At 56.6% G+C, this 18,629-nt stretch overlaps 1 protein-coding gene across 1 annotated transcript; it reads right to left on the bottom strand.

The window, feature by feature from the left end:
• Positions 1–97: 97 nt before the first annotated feature.
• Positions 98–18,605, bottom strand: VPS26B (VPS26 retromer complex component B). The gene is made up of 6 exons (XM_082477483.1): positions 18,160–18,605; positions 10,639–10,795; positions 6,243–6,407; positions 4,088–4,263; positions 2,514–2,656; positions 98–2,120 (listed from the first exon to the last, which is right to left on the bottom strand). Exons 1-6 carry the CDS (start codon positions 18,602–18,604, stop codon positions 1,974–1,976), a joined length of 1,233 nt encoding a protein of 410 aa, XP_082333609.1. The 5' UTR covers position 18,605; the 3' UTR covers positions 98–1,973.
• Between the last annotated feature and the right edge of the window lie 24 nt (positions 18,606–18,629).

Raw genomic sequence — 18,629 nt, forward strand, 5'->3', positions numbered from 1 at the left:
GGGCCACAGACACCAGGAGGGCAGGTGTCGTGGGTCAGGGCGGGGCGTCCCCCCTTGTGTGCGGCGGGGCAGTAAGAAGAGACCACAGAGTCTGGTGGACCGTGGGCACGATGCCTCGGAGCCCAGGGGCTTGCTTTAATCAGGGAGACCGCTGAAACAGACTGCTTTGTTTAAAACAGCCATTGAAAAGACACACGTTGAGAAACTTGTAAACACCGCAGCTGCTCAGCCCCAGGCCACACTGCTTGGCTCAGTCCCTATGCTCTGCCAGGGTCCCAGGGATGGGCGTGCCCTTCCCCGATGCACTAAGAGGCAAAGAATGGGGCAGGGGAAAGAACAGAAGCTCCCGAGAGGACAGAAGCAAATTCTACCTCTAGTTCTCTCAGGAGACAGGCTTCAGGGGTCGGGAAGGTTGGGAAGTGAATCTGTGGTCGGCTGGAAGGCAGAGGGATCGGCGGGTACCTAGTAGTTAAGGGGCCAGCTGTCGTGGGAGGCGCCAGAGCCCCAGCTCACGCTCTAGAGAAGGCGAGGGACACAGGAGCTGCCTCTCCCACGCTTAGGCCCCCGGCCCTGATAATCCAGGGGCAGCTGCACAGGTGGTCCTGTCCCCACGGGGACTGTCCTTCACATCTGAACCCGGGGTCCAGCCTGGGGGAACCAGCTTCCCTTGCTCGGTTCTGCTGCCCCCAGCCCGCCTCGAGCGTCACCCCGAACGCCCTTCCCTCCCATCTCAGCTCTGATCCGTGAGCCCTGCCCAGTCCGAGGCCTACCGCTGCACCAATTTCTGAGGAAAAGACGGGTCCCCGTTTTCCACACTAACTGAAAGATGACACAAGAACCAACCCCTCTGCTTCCCAAACGACAGAGAACTCAGACCACCAACTGTTGTACCTGCTGGCCATGGGGGTCTGCTTGGTCTTTCCAGAAGGGAAGAGAGGCCAACAGGAGACAGGAAGGACCTCCACACCCTTAACAGGACAGGCGCGGTGCAGTGCGACAGCGGGAGACCCTCTCTAGCATGACCAGAGCATCCACACACACACACCACCAATGGTCCTAAGCTCTGGGCAGCCGGCTGGTGGGGAGGACGGCGGCTCAGGAGGCCCTCCCCTTCCCCCCAGCTCGCAGGGTGAGCACAAAGCTTCTACGTGTCTGAGACCAAGCCCTGGTTCCCAGGAGTGAGATGGGCAGCAGGGAGCCAAGAGGCTCCACTCCCGGGGAGGCGGGGAGAACGGGCCCTTCCCGGACCTCTTCTCGGGGGAAAGATGTCCTCGTTCAGGGGCCGGGGCCAAGGGCCTCCGGCCCTCAGGGCTGCCCGCACCACGCACAGCCGCCGAGGTCCACCCGCTTGCCATCCACCGGTGACACAGATGTCTCTGTGCCCAGGGACATCAGCCAAAGGCCCTACCACAAGCTCCCGTTCCATCCAGGACGTGACTGACCAGAGTCCCCGGGAGGTGCCCGGTCCCAGCGGTGAGAGAAGGGCCAGAAGGAGGGTGGCCTGTGGAGGCTCCAAAGCACCACATCTGAGGCTCCCAAGGAGGTGGCTTCCTGGGCTTGAACCCTCACTGCCAGTTACAGCGGGGCGGGCACCACACCCCCTGCCACTCGCTAAGGGACGGGGGAGGGGAGTGTGAGACAGGACCACCCGTGGGACGCCCCCCCCCCCCCCAGCTCCTGTCCCGGGAGGCTCGGAGCCCGGGCCGCGCTGTGCTCCTGCGGCCCAGGCAGCCCCGCAGACGGCTCTCCCCGGGACGCCCCCTCTCCCTATGCTCCCATCAGCCACAGCGTCCCAGAGACACTCCCTCCCAACCCCAACCCCTTAGGTTCTTCAGGAAAAAGAATTTACATCAAGAACATGATTTGTTTTCAGGTTGCGAGTAGCGGGTCAGCTGAGCATCTTGCTGCCCCGGCCGCTGGTGCCCGGGGGCCTGGAGCCGGGGTGCGAGCCCAGCAGCTTCCTGGCCCCAGGCCTACTGTCTGCTGCTGCCGTCGGACAGCTGGCCGGGGGTCCGCGCCTCCCCCAGGGGGGCCGTGCCCTCGAAGCGCTGCGAGGCGATGGCTGCCTGGTGGGACATGCTCTTCCGAACGATGTCGCCCTTCCGCCACAGCACCACCTCCTGCAGGATGGGCGGGGCGGGGGGGGGGGGCAGGCGACACGTGAGAGGGAGGCCTGGGGAGGGTCCCAGAGGCTCTGCCTTCTCCCGGGAATCTTAGGCAAAAGCCTCCGCTCATATGTCACCAATGACAGCAGCCGTCCACACCTCTGGGCCCCGGGTGCCTGCTGACGGTGTGGCCGGGAGGGCAGAGCAGCCGCAGGGGCTGGGCCCGAGAAAGCAGACTCTGGGTGTCAACTGGGAACCCCCGTCCTTGCTGTGGGGCTCGGGGTAAACTAAGTGGCACAGAGACTAAGCAGCTCGCCCCCCATCCCCGTCCCGTCTGCTTGACCTTGGCGGGAACGATGCCCTCGGATTCTGTCTGGGCGGCCGGGGCCCTGAGGGCGGCCGGCTCACCTGCTGCTTGAAGTAGCGCCGCTCCTCCTCGTCAATCAGCACCAGGTTGAGGTAGTAGCGCACAGAGAACTTCTTGTTGATGTCCCGCATGGTGGGCGTGAGCTCGTAGCCCGCCAGGAAGAGGCGGATGGGGATGGACTCTCCTGCAAGGGCCGGGCGGGAGTCAGGGCGGAGGCAGGGGGCCCCACCTTACACCGCGGTGGAGGGGCCGCCTGCGGCGGGGGGGCGTTGGACACCCAAGCCAACACTTCTGCCTTCGGGGAGGCGCCTGCCGCTGCCCGGTGAGTGTGAACAGCACAAGAATGCTAGGTAAGCATCTTCTGACTCATTTAATGTGTATAGTTGTTGGGTTTAAGAGCCACTGTCAAACCCCAGCTAACCCACCATGTCACCCAGCAATTCTGATGCCACCATCAGGTCCCTCCATCCCAATTAGCATAGCCCCCACCCCGTACCCCTCCCCTCTAAGACGAGTTGGCAGGGTGTGGTGGTCTGGAAAACAGAAAAGCTTCTCTCTGGACCCAGTTCTCTCCACTGACCCGAGGTATGACTCTGAGTAGGTCTGCTGCTTTCCGTGGACTTTCATTTTCTCATGGGGAAAATTACGATATCAGGCTACATAATATTTTAGATCCCTTCCAGCTCTAACACTGTGCCTCTCCTAAGATAAGTGGAACAAAATCAGGGCAGAATCCTGCTGAGAAAGTCCAAACCTACAGTGCGGCCTAAAGCCAAACACGAACCCTGTTTCACTTCGCACTGTTCTGTGCTTCTCTCGGTGTCCTGTCAGCGCCACAGGGAGGGTGAGCTCAGCCCAGCTGCTCGGCCTGGGAAACAGGGAACCAGCAGGCAGGATGGCTCAGCCCTGCCCCGAGGGCCTGAGAAAGCTATGACACCCCTCCTTCCACGGGGAGCAGACTGGGAAAAAACTGAGTGAAACCTCAGCAGCACCAAGCACTGCTACGTGAAAACACTTCATCATCAGCTGCTGCAGAGCCAACGAAGAACGGACATGACTGCTCCTCCCAATAATCACACAACTTCCCACCCAGCTCTCAGCTCCACTCGTCCCGGAGGTCACGCCGGCACCGTGTGCAGCACTGGGAAGTGTCGGTCAGGGTGTCTGTACTTGGCGAATGAATTCAGAGCACGACTCGTTTTACCTGAGCTGGAACTAAGTAACAGAAATGAGGATTCCGCTTTCATCTCTTGCCCCCCAGCAGCAAAGAAATTCAGAATGTCAATAGGAAAGTGTAAACAGAGCATTCAAACTGTATCTGCTAAACTGGTGCTTTTCAAACGTCTTTTGTTTTTTTAACAGACATAACTCTTGAGATTTAAACTCCAGTACAAGCTCAGTCTATAAACGAGGTCCACATGGACGTCTTCTGGGTGAAGGTGAGCGGGGCCTGAGCTCCACATCCCCGACCTCCTTTTCCTCATTCTCGGGACCCACAGCGCACAGTTAAGAGATTAAGAAATTACAGGCTCCCAGGCCACCTAACTTTGACAGGATGATCCCTGAAGCCCCTCCAACACTGGGGCCGGGCCGAGGCCATGGGGCCGGAGCTCACCTCTCACGGGCGCGCCGTCCATGATCTCGTACTTGGCAATGGTGTCGTTCTCGTGGTACACGTTGGGGCCCGTGCCTGTCGTTTCCCGCTTGATGATGTCTATCTCCATGTGCTTGATCTTGATCCTCACCAGCAGGAAGTAGATCTTCCCCACAATGACATCTTTCAAGTGGTACCTGCGGAGAGGAAGGCGAGAGGTGCGGCCCCCGCACGTGACAGGCCTCCTGGTTCCAGGAGAGGGCGCTGCCCCGCAGGGCGAGTCCCAACGACCTTCTACACTTGAACCTGCGTCACTTCCTCTGCTGTCCCGCCTGCACCTCAGAGCGCGGTTCCGTCACCCTCTGCTCAGCGCTTTAACGAGTGCATGTGTTTTAGAGGCTCTGGTGTGAGAGGCTGACCCGCAAGTGCGGGGACTGGGTCCCGCTCTTCCTCCCGCTTCCAGGAACTGGGCCTTCCCCCCGGGGCCAGCCGGCAGCAGGGCTGCTCTGTACCAGGTGTGGCCACAGAAAGCAAACCTTCAACCTGAAGCTCAGGACGGGGGACCTGAGCATTCGAGCTCCCGGATCACAGGGCAGGAGCCCTAGGGAGTGCAAAGAAGACAGATGACGTGGTGGGATCCGAGGAGGGGCAGACACGGGTGTGGGCCCAGGTTCCCAACCTGCAGGCCTGGGGTCTCCCCACCACTCCACGCCACCTTTCTGCCTCCAGCCTGCCTGGGGAGATGGCGGACGCACAAGGACCGAGGAGAGCAGAACTCTGCTGCTTGCAGCGTGTTAGAAGGAATGCTCAGAGCACAGATTCTCTGGGCATTCAAACGTTTAAAGGGCGAACGCTCCTTTGTTCTAAATGAAATCTTACACACAAGAAACACAAAGGAGCCACGCGTGGCGCCCGGGCCCCGCTCCTCCTTCACGGCACCTTTCCACTGACCTGACCAAACCCCTCATTTTTCAGATGAGAAACCCCAGCTACAGAAGTCTTAGTACCTGCTAACCTGAGCCCAAGTCCTTAGTGGCAGAACGGGACGCTGTCCTAAGCTCCGGGCTCTTCCTGTCTGGTCGGACGGCCTGGCACTCACAGGGCAGCCTGCTCTGCAAGGGCAGGACCCGGTCCAGCCCGCCTGTCTGTGACACGCCTGTCTCACGCTCACCTTGGTCTTGACTGCACTGCTGGCTGCGGCACTTGAGCGCCTTCGAGGTGGCACCCCCTTCACTAGGAGGCTGGGGTGCTGGCGGGCAGGCACTTTGGGGGGCTCTGTCCCAGGAGGGCCCGAGAGCCCCAAGACCATGAGGAGGAAGGGCAGGGGCCTGCTCCAGACTCGCCCTGCCTGTCCTGTAGGGGCCCATCGGGGCCACGCTCAGCACCAGGCCAGGCGGCGGTGGGAAACGGCCTTCCCTCCCCGTCCCGGGAAGCACGTGTGTTCCCAGCCCTTCACAGGAGAGCCGCCACTCAGGCCTCCACCCCCCGAGCCTCTGGAGGCCAGCGGGTCTGAGGTGAGGCCTCCCCACGGGGAGAACCCTCATTAGAGACTCGCGGGGGGAAGGATTAGTTCTCTGTGAATAGAATACACGTTTACTTTTGCATATTTGATTTTTGAACATTTTCAGGAATGTATCATTTTAAAAAGAAAGCTGCTTGCAGCACATTTTTGAACTGTCAGTAAGTTTTATGATTTACAAGCACTTACGTATTTAGATGTTGTAATAGCAGGGACAGTTTAAAACATATATGGCCAGTTAAAATAAAATTATTTAAAGACCTTTATAAAAAGGCATCAGATATTCTTTGTTACAATTCATTTTAATTTAAGGAGGAAGCAGTCAACTTGGCTTTCCTCACTTTGGTTTCTAAAGACACACTGTATACAGGATACAAATGATAATAGAATGGTATTCTGAGGTTAATCTCATCAGTAGAAGGAAACAGATGTACCTAGAATCCAAAACAAATACTTTAAAGTTAGTTTCGCTTGACTTTGAAAGACCTCATAGGATGTTTAACTGAAGTTTGCCCTCTTAAGTTAGTACAGTTCAGCTACAGTGAGATGCAGCTCTTTCCTGACCCGCGACCTCGGCCGGCCTGCGTGCACACCCACCACGTTATTTCTGTGGCCACCCCCGCAGGTCACCACCAGCCAGCCGGGCCCGACACTCACTTGGATTTGTTGTACTCAAACTCGATGTGCAGACAGTCCTCGATCCCAACCTCCATCTTGATGGAGGAGTTCAGCTCCGGGTACGTGCTCAGCGTGTGGACCACGATGTCCATCTCCTTGACGACGTCGTTGAGGCGGCGGCTGATGGTGGCGCGAAGGAAATACCTGAGGGACGCAGGCGTGCGGTGAAGGGCCACTCCCAGCCTCCGGGGCCCACCCCGCAGAGGACCCCTGGTAGAGGTCACCCCCGGGGGCTCCGACTGCCCTGAGCGTTCACCGCCGGGCACCCCCTTCCCAGGAAAAGGCACTCACACACAAAATCCTGCAATTACAATTGCAAGGCGATCAAAGGCCTTGCCCCAACCCTCCTCTGAGCCTGAGCTCCGAGGTAAGAGGTGACGCCTCTCTCTGCACCTCAAGAGCAGCCTTGCTGCCACCTGCCAGGCACTGTGCACAGCTTCTATTTCTTCAGCTAACTCCCGGCTCTGTGGGCACAGGGATCGTATACTCTTATGTTTGCACTCTATTTAACAATACTCGACCAATGAGCATTTTTCAAGTCCCTCACAGTTAAACAACAGGAGTAAGATAATGGAGAATCAGGTCAGTGATGCATTGCGCACGTTTACTGCCGGGCCTAGGACGGATAAGGTGGAGTCTCGCGGGGACTCATCGTCCCCTGGGGGAGACGGGCAAATCAACAGAACAATTAGAACACATGCAAAGTGTCCATTCAGAGGCAGGAATCAAGTGCTTTGGGGAGAGAGGGGCGCCTTCAGGAGGAGCAGGCCTTAGAACTAAAGCAACAGAGGTGGGAGAGCCCCAGGTCTGAACTAGGATGGTCTCCGGCTGAGCCTAGGGTCCTGGGACACATTAGAAAGAGGGAGAAACACAGCGCTGAAGGGCAGTGAGCCACGCCTGACCGCCAGCCAGCCCTTCAGTGTGGCGCCCCCCCGCACCCCTCGTCCCCTTGACTTAACTCTGTGCGGCCCTCTAACAAAGCTGGGATGGGAGGCCTTGGTGGAGACCTTGGTGGCCCTCCTCTGCGGCCTCACCACCCCCCGGCCGCCCTCTCCTTCCGCCTGCTCCCTCCACGCAGCCCCAGACATGGCTCCAGCCGGCCCTAAGGCTCAGGCCCTCAAGCCCCCACGCCCTGTGGAGAGGGGCCTGGCAGCAGTGTAGAAGGGAAGGCTCCACGAAGCTTCCAGCGGCTCGAGCGCCTCTCCTGCGCCAGCAGTCTGGAGGCGCAGGGGACTCACTCCGGGGCGCGTTTGCCACATAACTGCTCTGGAGAGGGACACGGGGATCTATATTTTTTAAAGCCCCCTCCACCCCCCCATGATTCTAACACAGGACTCTTGGTAGAGAACTACTGTCTGGCATCTTGATGCTTCAACTTCCCAACTTTCTCAACACATCCAATCTCTCTCCAGCTAAAGCTTCTTCCTGAGTTTATAAAAAGTCCCAAAGCCATCAATCCCCAGGACACTCCCCAGGCCCACACTCTACCTTTCCTCAGAGACAGCTGTCTGGGGGTCTGTTCTAACCCTGCAGCTTCGTCCCCAGCCCCTATGCCTCGCCCCGGCTTCCGTCTCTACCACCCAACAGGAGCTGCCCTCCCAAAGGCAGCACAGGCCTCCCAGCTGCCAAGTCCAGGGGCTTTTTTTTTTGGCATCAGCTCTGCATTAGAGCGTAAAACACTCCCTCCTCCTTCACGCATCACCCCGCTCCTCCTCCGTCCCCAAGAGGCCCAGTAGGGTCCCCAAGAGTCCCAGTAGGTCCCGGGCTCTCCTCTCCCAGAGCTCCCCTCCTGGAAAAACCTATCAGTTACCAGCTCCGAGCGGGTGATTTCTGACAGTGCATTTCTCTATACTGAGCGACAGGCTTGCATTTCCAATTGTCTGTTCTGCCAGTGCTTCAGACTCCTCCCTGGAACTGGATGAATCGTCTCATCTACAGGTCATCTCCTCCTCCTGATGGCCCTATGTCTGCATCTCCACTCAATGGTCAGTTCTGCTGGCGTCTATTAAATTCCTTGTTTTCTGCCTGTTCCCATGGTGTCCACTAAAGGAAAACTCAGGACCAACACTCCATCCACCCATCAAATACGACATAGTGACTTCAATCTTCTAACAGAAGCACCGCCCTGCCTAAAAACAAAGGAAAAGGAGTCCAAAATAATCTTTTCATGTTTCCCCTCTGCCTGTAATAAGACACAAGCCCTTAATCTGGAATGTACATCTTCCATTAACTAATGTTCCCGATTTTACCTCCTTTCTCAGCATGAATCCAAAAGTCTTTGTGTAATTTAGACAGTAACACTTTTCTTTCATTGTGATAAAATACAAAATACAGGGTGCAGAGCATGCACCCCAGAACATGCCACTCTGGCACGAGGATTCTATTGAGCTGAAAGCAACAGAGAAACAGTGCACACAAGACAGACTCCGGGGCCCTCTCCACCAGGAGAGGCTGCGCGGCCTGGGAGCTGCTGGGGGTGCCGCCCGCAGAGCGTTCCTTGCCAAAGCAAGCCTCTCCCCGTGCTTCCCACAACTCGAGCCCCTGGAAGTGCAGGGCCCCTTCTCTGCCTCCTCACTTCTCTGTTAAGATGCTGCATAAGCCCAAGTTTAACTGCCCCTCAGTCACCGGGCAGAGCTCAGGTGGGAGCAATGCACACGGGAATACACCTGCTTGCTTGCCTCTGGCCAATCCGTCTTCCGTCCATCCGATTTGCAGAGCCCCCGCCAATGAACCTAACATGGTGGAGGGAAAAGTTTTTTCCTCTCCTCCAATATATATAACACAATGTACTGCTTTAACCATTTTTACGTGCACAGTTCAGTGGCATTAAGTGCACTCACGGTGCTGGGCAACGGTCACCACTGTCCATCTCCACGTGTTCACCTTCCCCAACTGAAACTCTGCCCCATCAACCACTAACTCCCCAGCCCCCTTCCCCAGCCCCTGGCAACCACCATTCTACTTTCTACCTCTATGATTTTGACTATCTAACTGCTTAAAAACGTGGAATCAGTATTTGTCTCTTTGTATCTGGCTTATGTCACTGGGAACAACGTTCTCAAGGCTCATCCATGCCTTAGCAGGTGTCGGATCTCCCCCCTTTTCAAGGCTGAATACTATTCCACTGTGTGGATACACATGTTGTTCATCCACTCATCTACTCATAGACACTTGGGTTGTATCCACTTTTTGGCTATTGTGAATAATGCTGCTACAAATGTGAGTATACATAAATCTGTTTGAGTCCTTGCTTTCACTTCTTTGGGATTTATACACAGAAGTGGAATTGATGAATCATATGGTAATTCTATTTTGAAGAACCGCCATGCTGTTTTCAACACCTTTCTTTCTGACATAAGAACATTTATGAGAAGTCCACTGCAAAACATCCAATTAAATAGCAATAAGCCCCCAGCCCAGCTTAAGTGATGACTAGATACTCCTCGCTGCTGCCTTCTGAGTGCAGTCACGCAACGCTGCTGAAGCGGGGCAGCACCAGTGCTTAGACCTCTCTGCACAGGCTGGAAAGGAGAGCCTGCAGCCCCTCTTCTGACGGGAGAGGGGAGAGCTTGCAGTAGCCCACACCATGCCACATGCAGGCCTCAGGTGACACCCAAGACCTGGAGCCAGGCAGCCAGAGTGACATCACATACCCCGGAGGCCCTGGAATCAGTCCCCACCCGCAGAGTTTCCAAGACTGGAACAAGGAAAACAATCCCATATACTTAAAAGGTGTGTATTAATGTTTTAAAACTTGTCCTACTGTGTTACGTTTTATTCCCTCATTGTCCCAAAATATGGAGAGGACGGGTCTAGGATTAGAATCCAAATCTATGACCCGCTTCTCAAGTGACAGAGCTCAGGACCCCGCCGCAGCCTCATGCAGAGCTGGATGAGGATCAGTGGCCTGAGGCCCAGCCAGGGGTGTGTGAAAGCCGAGCGTCCAACTTTCGGGAACTTTCAGAATCAGCTGTTAATCACAACATTTAAAATTAAATGATAGACACTTGCAATCAAATGAATTATATTAAGAACAAAGGTAATATCCTAGCTATTCTGAGGTGTCACGGTCCTCTCTGCTCCTGGGGCAGGGCGGGTGACATCTGGTGTCTGTGCAGCAGCGTGCTGTCGAGGGGCAGGTGCATACCTCTCAACTCTGCACCCAGGGGCGCTGGGTCAGTGGCTCGAAAGGGGCCACGGTGGGGATACTGACATTCCAGAAACGGACAGACAAGCCAGGAGCACTCCTCCTGGAGGGAGGCCCACTGCACACCCCCCCCCCCCGCAGCACACCTTCCCTACGGCCACACAGAGCCTCAGAAACGGGACGGCGTCAGGGCCCGTCCATACGGGGCACCCTGGGGGCGCCACTTACCGCAGCTTCACGTTCTGCCCAGTGTAGGACTCATAGGGCTTCTCCACGTGCGTGAACTCAAAGTCGAACGCCTGCGACTGGGTGACCTCTCCGGGCCGGGCCAGGTCCTTCACCAGGGACACGAACTCGTGGTGGTTCCCGCGGTCGTAGTAGAGTTCTGCAGGGAGAGCGTCGGCCACCTCTACCAGACCCTGAGCTACGCGGCCCGGCGAGGGGGCTCCCAGCTGCAGGAGCCTCCCGCCAACACACAGAGCCCCCAGCCTGGCTTATGGCTCCCTCGCTTCCTGCCCTGCCCCTGCGCTGCAGCCCAGAACCCGACACGCTCCTGCTCCAGGGCACCGGGCAGCACCCGTGGGGGACACACCGGGGGGCCGCGATCAAAACGCCACAGCTCCTTAAACATACTTAAAACTACTGCTAACTTTGGAAAGCATATTCGCAGTTCTTCAGTCACATCATCCTCGTAACCACCTTGTAAGACAGCTAGGACGGCCCTATCACCCATTTAACAGCCAAGGAAGCTGAGGCACAGCGGGGTCGGTGACTGGCCTAGGGTCCCAGGTCTCCCGCTGGACTGCGTCTACTTCTGGACCTGGCGAGATGGGGGCAGCGACATAACGCACTGCAGGTGTTGTGAGCACGGGACGAGGTGAAGCAGGTAGAGGACCTGGAGCGGCACTTCAGAGACGGCAGATGCTCCGGAAGTATCAGCTGCCTCTACCCTTCAGAGAGGAGCCCACGGGGCCGACGGGACACAGGGGCTGTAATGATGCCCCACGTCTAAGCTCAGGGTCCCCAGACTTCTGTGAACATCAGAATCACCAGGGGCTGTGTTAACACACAGATGGCTGGGCCCCACCCCTAGTGTTTTTGATTCCGGGGGTCTGAGGTGGGGCCTGAGAATGGACATTGTTAACAGACCCCCAGAGATGCTTCCTGCTGGTCCAGGGACCACAGTCTGAGGAGCACTGCTCTTCACCCATCCTCCTCTGGAAACAGTTCTGCTGTTTATTATGAGTCAGGCCACCTATTTGTCCTAGATTATATATGCCTGTTTGTCCTCTGCTATGTGTTAACTTTTGCTCCAGGCATGGTCGTTAGAGATAAGGCCTACGTCCCCAGCTTCCTGGCACCCCCAGTCCCCGGCTGTGCAGCAGGGACACTTAATACCGACGGCGACTCTACGTGGCCACGTTACAGTCAAGGGACCACCCGTGGGCACCCTGCAGCAGGACAGGCAGCAGGCAGTGTACTCTCGTTGCTTCTGCCGTCGGCTGCCTGGGGAGAGACAGGACCACAGGGAGGCGTGCCTGGGACAGCCGCCCGCCAGGCCTGGCCCGCCTCTCTGGAGCGCAGCGCGCCAGCTCTCTCAGGGACAGCCAGAGCAGCCTGGGCTAGGGCAGACCCCAGACAGCAAAGGTCTGAGCCCCCCAGGATCAAAGCCTTCTTGGGCTCAAGAAACCAGAGCTCTTGCCTCCCAGAGCCGACAGAGTGTCCAGGCCTGCCCTGGGGACGCTCGGGAGGGGAACATGGTTCCAGGGTGCTTTCGGCCTTGCTGCCCTGGCCGCTGGCCCTGACACCACCACCCCCGGAGCCTGTTCTCCCCAGGCAGCGAGGCATCGGAAAGCACAGTGGGCTCTGTCCTAAGGTGTGTCCCGCTCGAGAAGGCAGCAGCGGTGCGGTCAGTCCCCAGCCAGTGTGCTGCTTCTGTACACACACCCAGTGCACCCTGGGAGCACACCTTGTGCTGATGTCCTACACAGCTACGCTTGGATCCACCTGACGTTACAAACAATCCACCTTCTCTTCCAAACACCAAGTGGAATCAGCAGCAGGCAGCGCTCTGGGTAGGGAGTGATGACCCACAAAGCCGCCAAAGGGGGAGGGCACTTCAAACCTTCCGGGCAGGGGGTGCTGGGGAAAGGTGAACAGCCATCCCTCGTTTTGAAATCCAACAACTGTGCCCCCAACCAAGGTAAGGAAGTTCAGTGACCAGGCAGGAACAGAGCCAGTGGCCAGCCTGTGACAAGGGCCCGTCCACTAACTCTTGCTGGTTCTTTGCTACCGGAGTCTCTGTTGATGGGCACTGACCCCTTAACTGGGGAAAGTGGTGCCTCCGTTCCCAAGCACTGGATTCTGCCATAGTTTCAGGGGACAGAAGCAGGCGGAACAAAGCCCCAACGTCTGTGAACTTTAAGTGGGAAATCCCGGAGTCAAGAGAAAGATGGGAAGAGAAGGATGGAAAAACACACAAATGTGCTCACACAGCCTCAGAGGCAACATGAGAAACAAACCAGAGAAGGATCCACAGTGTTCACAGAGAACAGAGCGCCGGCACCAGGGGTCCCAGCAGAGAAGCCTGGCTGGGCTGGGACCCCCGGGGGGACAGGGCCTTCCTGCCTGGCGGCACGTCCTCCCAGGGCTTCCCCGCCTCCCCCCAAACATCATGAAAGAGTGGCCAGTGCGTAGTCCGAGTGGGGCTTTCTAGCGTACACTTTATAAGCCATTTGCAAGGCTTCTGGAAACACTGTGGGGCAAAGGGGCAGAAATAGCAGCCGTACTTCACTATGTGCCAGAAAGTTTGGTTTCCTCTCGCATAAATTAAAACAGAAAACCCAAGACTGTTCTAGCAGGAGGTCTGCCCTAAAGAGACTGTCAACTGCCTCTTTCTTCCCAAGTTACCCCGAGTTCTCCCCAGCCTCCAAAGCCCACAGGGACCAGCCATTTCAAGCCAGAAGGAGGAACTGACCAGTTCTTTCTTAAGGTAACTTCCCCGACTCAGTCCGCCAGGAGGAAATGACTTCTGTAGTCAGGATGTTTTCACCATGAAACTTGCCACCAATGGCTGAGGAGTGAATTTGCCACTGTGGAAGGAAATTGAGCCAGCTCTGCCCCGTGCGGTCATCCCGTGAAAGGCGCCCGGAGACTCGCCGCTGGGCCAGGCTTCCCACCGGCCTTGGAAGAACCCAAAGCCAACCAGGGCAGAAAGAGCTCTTTCAAACAGCCCGCTCTTCACCCTGACTTTCCCAGCTGCTGTCTGCTGACGGGCAACCTGGCCACGATTCACGCTCGCCACGGCCACTTGGACCTCCTGGGCCTGGTAAACCTGCAGGAGCAGTGCCGTCTCCGGGCTGCCCGTGCACAGCCAGCCGCCGCTCTGCTCCAAGCCCTGCAGCAGACTATTAGCGGGTGAGAATCAGTGTGCCTCTCACTTGGCACTCATGGCTTAATGAATTAAAATACAGAAAGCCTCCAGAGTCTTAACAGCACAGGCTCGACTGGGGCTGATGGGTTTAGACTCACCCAGTGGCATTATTTAACAAAAAAAAAAAAAATCCAGAAGTTCTCTCTCTGGCTTTGGAGTGCAGGGGTATTCAGGTTCTCCCTCCTCGCCAAGTGTGACTGTCTAATTACCTTTGGTTTATTTAACCCCATCAGTCTCCAAGGTGGCCTGACACCCTCCACAAGTGTTCCCCCAACGATTCCACCTAAAAAATGGTCTCTCCATCTTCTAATTACAGAACTTCCCTTGATACTCCTTACGTGCCACACTGTGTTCTTCTAAAAACATGGGCCATCTAGTGACACGGGGGGTGCCCTCAGCACACATTCGCTGGCATTGTTGGAGCACAGACCAAGCCTCTGGGAAGTGCACAGTAGACGCAGGAAGAATCCCAAAGTGGCTCAAAAACTTGAGGAGGACAGAAAAATGCATACAACAGGTGGATGAATCAGAGGCAACACCTGAGCTGTCGGTGCAGAACTGAATGGGGGCCTGACAACTCTCATCTCCTTATGTTAAGGGAGAAATCACAAGGCCTCTAGAATAACGGTGGAAGAAAGGCTTCCGTCGGCCAGGGGAGGTCAGGGAAGGCTTTCTGACGGGTGTCATGCCTGCTGGGCTTTAAGAATGAGTGAGAGCTTGGGTGGTAGGCCATTCCTTGCAGAAAGATGTTCATATACAAAGGGAAGAGGCCAAGACCCCTCTAGAAGGAACATGATACTCTGAGGAAAGCACACGTGGAAGGAGTAAAGGGTCGCAGAGACTCGGCCGGAGAAAGGCAGAGGCAGCTCGGGAAAGAGCTGGATGACTTCTCCCCTTCAACCAGCAGGGAGTCAACAAGAAGAATTTTAAGGAGGTGACTGACCATGTCAGCACTGACGTTTAGAAAAGTACACTCTTACAAAAGATGAACTGAAAGAAAAGACAAACAAAGGCAGGCAGGCCAGTCAGGCTGCTACACACAGAAGCATCAAAGTTAGCAGCATCGAGAGCGGAGAGGAAGCACTGACTCGAGATACCCTACAGAGCCGCTGGAGAGGACCCAAACTGAGACGCCAGTTGGATGCGTAGGAGGGGGAGGGAGGGGTCTCGAGGACTCCCGGATTTCTGAGGCTGAATGGACCCAGGTGACAGGCCAGAGTGGAGAAAACAGGAGAAGCAGCAGGGCTGGGGCTGGAGCAGGAAGAGAAAAAGGTTTCTGGTTTGGATGTGTTTTTGAGGGACCTGAGGAGTATCCAGCGGGAGACTCTAGAAGACGGTTAGAAACCCAAGCATGGAACTCAGAGGAGAGTTCAGGTAAGGACAAAGGATTGGGAGTCATCGGACTCTAAGAGGACACTGCAGTGATGGGTGCGGATGAGGCTGCCAGAGTAGCTGAGAGTGTGAGAAGGGCCAGCAGACAGAAGGGCCCCCCTTCCTGCCCACCTCCCAACCCAAGACGGAGACAGGAGCTTTTCCGAGCAGGGGCTGGGCTGCTGTGAGGCATGGGGTCTGAAGAGGACCAATGCAAAGATCACCAGACAGCTGTCTCTGCCTGGACTCTGGGGAGACCCTTCCACAGGTTTTCCCTCGGGCGAGCGCGCCTGCTGGGAGAACACACCGGGCAGGAGGTGCAGGGAGGCGGGCCTGGCGTGAACAGTCCCGTGGGCGGTCGGCAGAGGAATCAGGGCTGACGTTTTAAAGGTCCAGCCCCTGGAAAGTTCTGGATGGATCCAGCTTAACAGGGATTATGAGTATTTGCGATGAATGCCAAACCCTGCACTTCACGTACGTTGATGATCTCTAGTCCTCACGAGACCCTTGCGAAGTCTGTATCTTATAAACGGAGCCTTATCTAAGCTAAGTAACCCTCTGCCTGATCCTCAATCACGCACCGGTCTGTCTTTCTACAGGAGGCACAGGCAAGACACATATGCTTTCATCTGCAGGCAAAAGAAATTAATCATAAGGATAGGAAGGTTAATTACATAAACCACTTCATTTTCAAGCTGTCCAACTCTTCCCAGGAAGCAGGGAAGGAAGGAAAAAAAGAAGGAAAAAAGAACCAAATCCAAGAGACTATGGTTTGTAAGAAGAAAAGTTCTGAGTGAAACCAATGAGGAAGGTGTCCAGAGCACAATGACATCGCCGTTCTCACCCCCGTCCAGCAGTAGGAACATCCTGTGCATCATCCGTACAGCCAGACCTTAGAACCCGACCGAAGTTCCACCCACTTCATGCAGCATCAAGAAAGCAACGAAGGAGAAAACCACACGACCACAACCACGGGGAACTTACTCACCAGCCTCGCTCCAGTGCCCTGAGGTCAGTTCACAGAGCCTCTCAGGTATAGGACACAAATACACCACACTCTGCCCAAAGCCTGGTCCCTAGACATCTCAACAAGGTGCTTCTGTTATTATCCTTGCCTTACAGGTGAGAAAGCTGAGGCCCAGAGAGGGGTACAGCTTCCCCAAAGCCAAGGGTGGACTCAGCCCAGAGTGCTCAGGGGCCCAGGAAGAGTTCTCAATGAAGCAACAGAAGGTCCTGAGAAATCTGAGCAGGGCTGCTGCCCTGGGATGCCAGGAGACAGACAAGAAGCCAGGCAGGGACGGCGCATCCTCAACTCCCTTTCATTCAGACTGCAGGGAGGCCTGGCCAGCGTCCCCCTGAACAGCTCATTTCACAACTGCTGGGGCACAGGGGGGCAGGGGACGCTCTGGTTACCTTTCATGTATTGGCAAGGTGTCACCCCCTGGAATGAAGGTACAGACACTGGCTAGACATGCCTGTCTGCACTCGCATTGCAGAGCCAAAGAATCCAGCAATGACCTTAAAGCTACGACGTGAAAACACTAATTCTAAGGAGGCAAGGACTTCTTCACTTCTTACATCTTACGCCTAGCACAGAACGCTGTGGGTTCATCCTGTCTACCCAGTGGCTCTTTGCTAGGAGTGAGTTTACCTTCCACGGACATAAGACATTTCTGTGGTTCCGGTAGCTGGCGGGTAGAGGCCAAGGAGGCTGTTAAACACTCACCCACAACAAAGAATGATCAGGCCCACAATGTCGACAGCACTGCTGCTGAAAAACCCTACCCAAGCCGGTAGCAAGAGAGCAGAGGGTCTGAAACTCATCTTCAGCTCCCTTTCAGGCCACTCGTATTCTGGGTTTAAAGTCACAACAAACAGGTTCCTATAGGATCAGCCAACCTCCAACCTGATTCCCTTTCCTCAAACAGCAGCAGCCAATACTCCAGGCTGAGCGCTGGGCTGCAGAGGCAGGCCACACGGCCTTTCCCAGGGCTCCAGCGCTTCCTGCCTCTGTAAAAGGGGAGCAAGTTTCTGCGCGGGGCTCTCAGGGAATGACAGTGAGCATTCAACGAGCTTTCGCAGGAAATCCACCCCCCCAGGGCCAGATGTGCAGCGCCTGGTATGGGGTATGAATTCTCCGCCAGAGGTCTTTTCAGGCCACGTGGGTATTTACTGTGAATCTACTCCTGAACGAATGACAATGGCAATTTATTTCAAAAGCACCTGCGAGTTTTAATAAACACAGTGTCCAAAGAGAACTGGAAACAACCCCGTGCTGACTGGCAGCTCTCAGATCTTCGGTACTGCTACTGCCTTTTATTGTCTAGTTGTAATTGCTAACACTCATGTTAGAAGAGTGTTAGAGCCTTGAGAAATTGTGACCACTTAATTTGGGTCTCAGGAGCATAATTTCTTTAAGAAAATGAGTCTGCCAAAGGCTAGGTTCTAATCAAGAAGTCTTAGGTACGCCAGCTGGCTGGACAGAGGGCTGACGCTGGAGCCCGCGGCGCTGCTTTCTCAAACAGCTCCCAGTGAAGGTGGGATGTGAGAGGGTGGGACACAGGTACTAGAAAGGGGTGGACTGGCCGCAGGACTCGGTGGCCACGACCTGCGGGCGGGCCCAGCAGCACGGAAGGCCGGACAGGAACAAGGAGCCCGGACCCCTGGTGGGCAACAAGGCCGCGCGGCCTGGGGCGGGGGAAAGGGGATACGGAGTCCAAGTAATGGGGGCGGGGGTTAGGAGGCAAGGGTTAGGGAGCAGGGTCAAAGTCAAAGGTCGGGGGTCGTGTCAGGGACCAGGGATTAGTGAGCGGGAGTGGGGGGGTCAAAGGTGAGGTCAGGGGTCAGGGGTCGGGGTCAGGGTTGGGGGTGGAGGGCAGGGTCGGGGGCCGGGGCACGGGGGAAGGGGCAAGGGGCGGGGCCGGTGGGGTGGATCCCGCACTCACCAATCTGCCCGATGAACTCGACCTTGATGCCCTGGTGCTCCAGCCGCTTGTTGGGGTTCTTGAGCGCCAGGCTCACCTTCCCGGACACCGTCTCCCCGTCGTAGAAGAGGAAGTACTTGTCCTTCTTCCCATCCTCCGTCTTGTGCTCGGCCCTCTTCCTGCTGTCCGCATCGTTCAGCAGGATGTCCACATCCACGCTCTGCCCGAAGCCGAAGAAGCTCATGTCCCCGCCGGGCCGGCCGGGCCTGGGAAGGCCGGAGGGCTGGACGCGGCGCCGACGCCCGCGCTCGCCGGGCCGGCGCGGTTCCGGGGGCAGCGCAGAGCAGGAGCGAGGCACCCGCCCGCCAGTGCTTGCGGCGCCGACCAGCCAGCCAGCCGCCCGGCCCGGGAGCAGCGCCCGCCGCTTCCGCTGCTCAGCCGGACGCGCCGGACTCGCCGCGCGCATGCGCACGCCCCCGCCTCTCCTGCTC

Source organism: Balaenoptera physalus, assembly GCF_965194825.1.
Source record: "Balaenoptera physalus genome assembly, chromosome: 10".
Lineage (NCBI taxonomy): Eukaryota > Metazoa > Chordata > Mammalia > Artiodactyla > Balaenopteridae > Balaenoptera > Balaenoptera physalus.

Bases quoted from the DNA above. Each gene is read 5' to 3' on its own strand.
- VPS26B (XM_082477483.1), bottom strand. From the start codon at position 18,604: ATGCGCGCGGCGAGTCCGGCGCGTCCGGCTGAGCAGCGGAAGCGGCGG. The intron at 4,264-6,242 runs GTGAGTGTCGGG...TCCTCTCCGCAG, and splicing joins TTTGAGTACAACAAATCCAA to GTACCACTTGAAAGATGTCA. The intron at 2,121-2,513 runs GTGAGCCGGCCG...CCCATCCTGCAG, and splicing joins GGCGCTACTTCAAGCAGCAG to GAGGTGGTGCTGTGGCGGAA.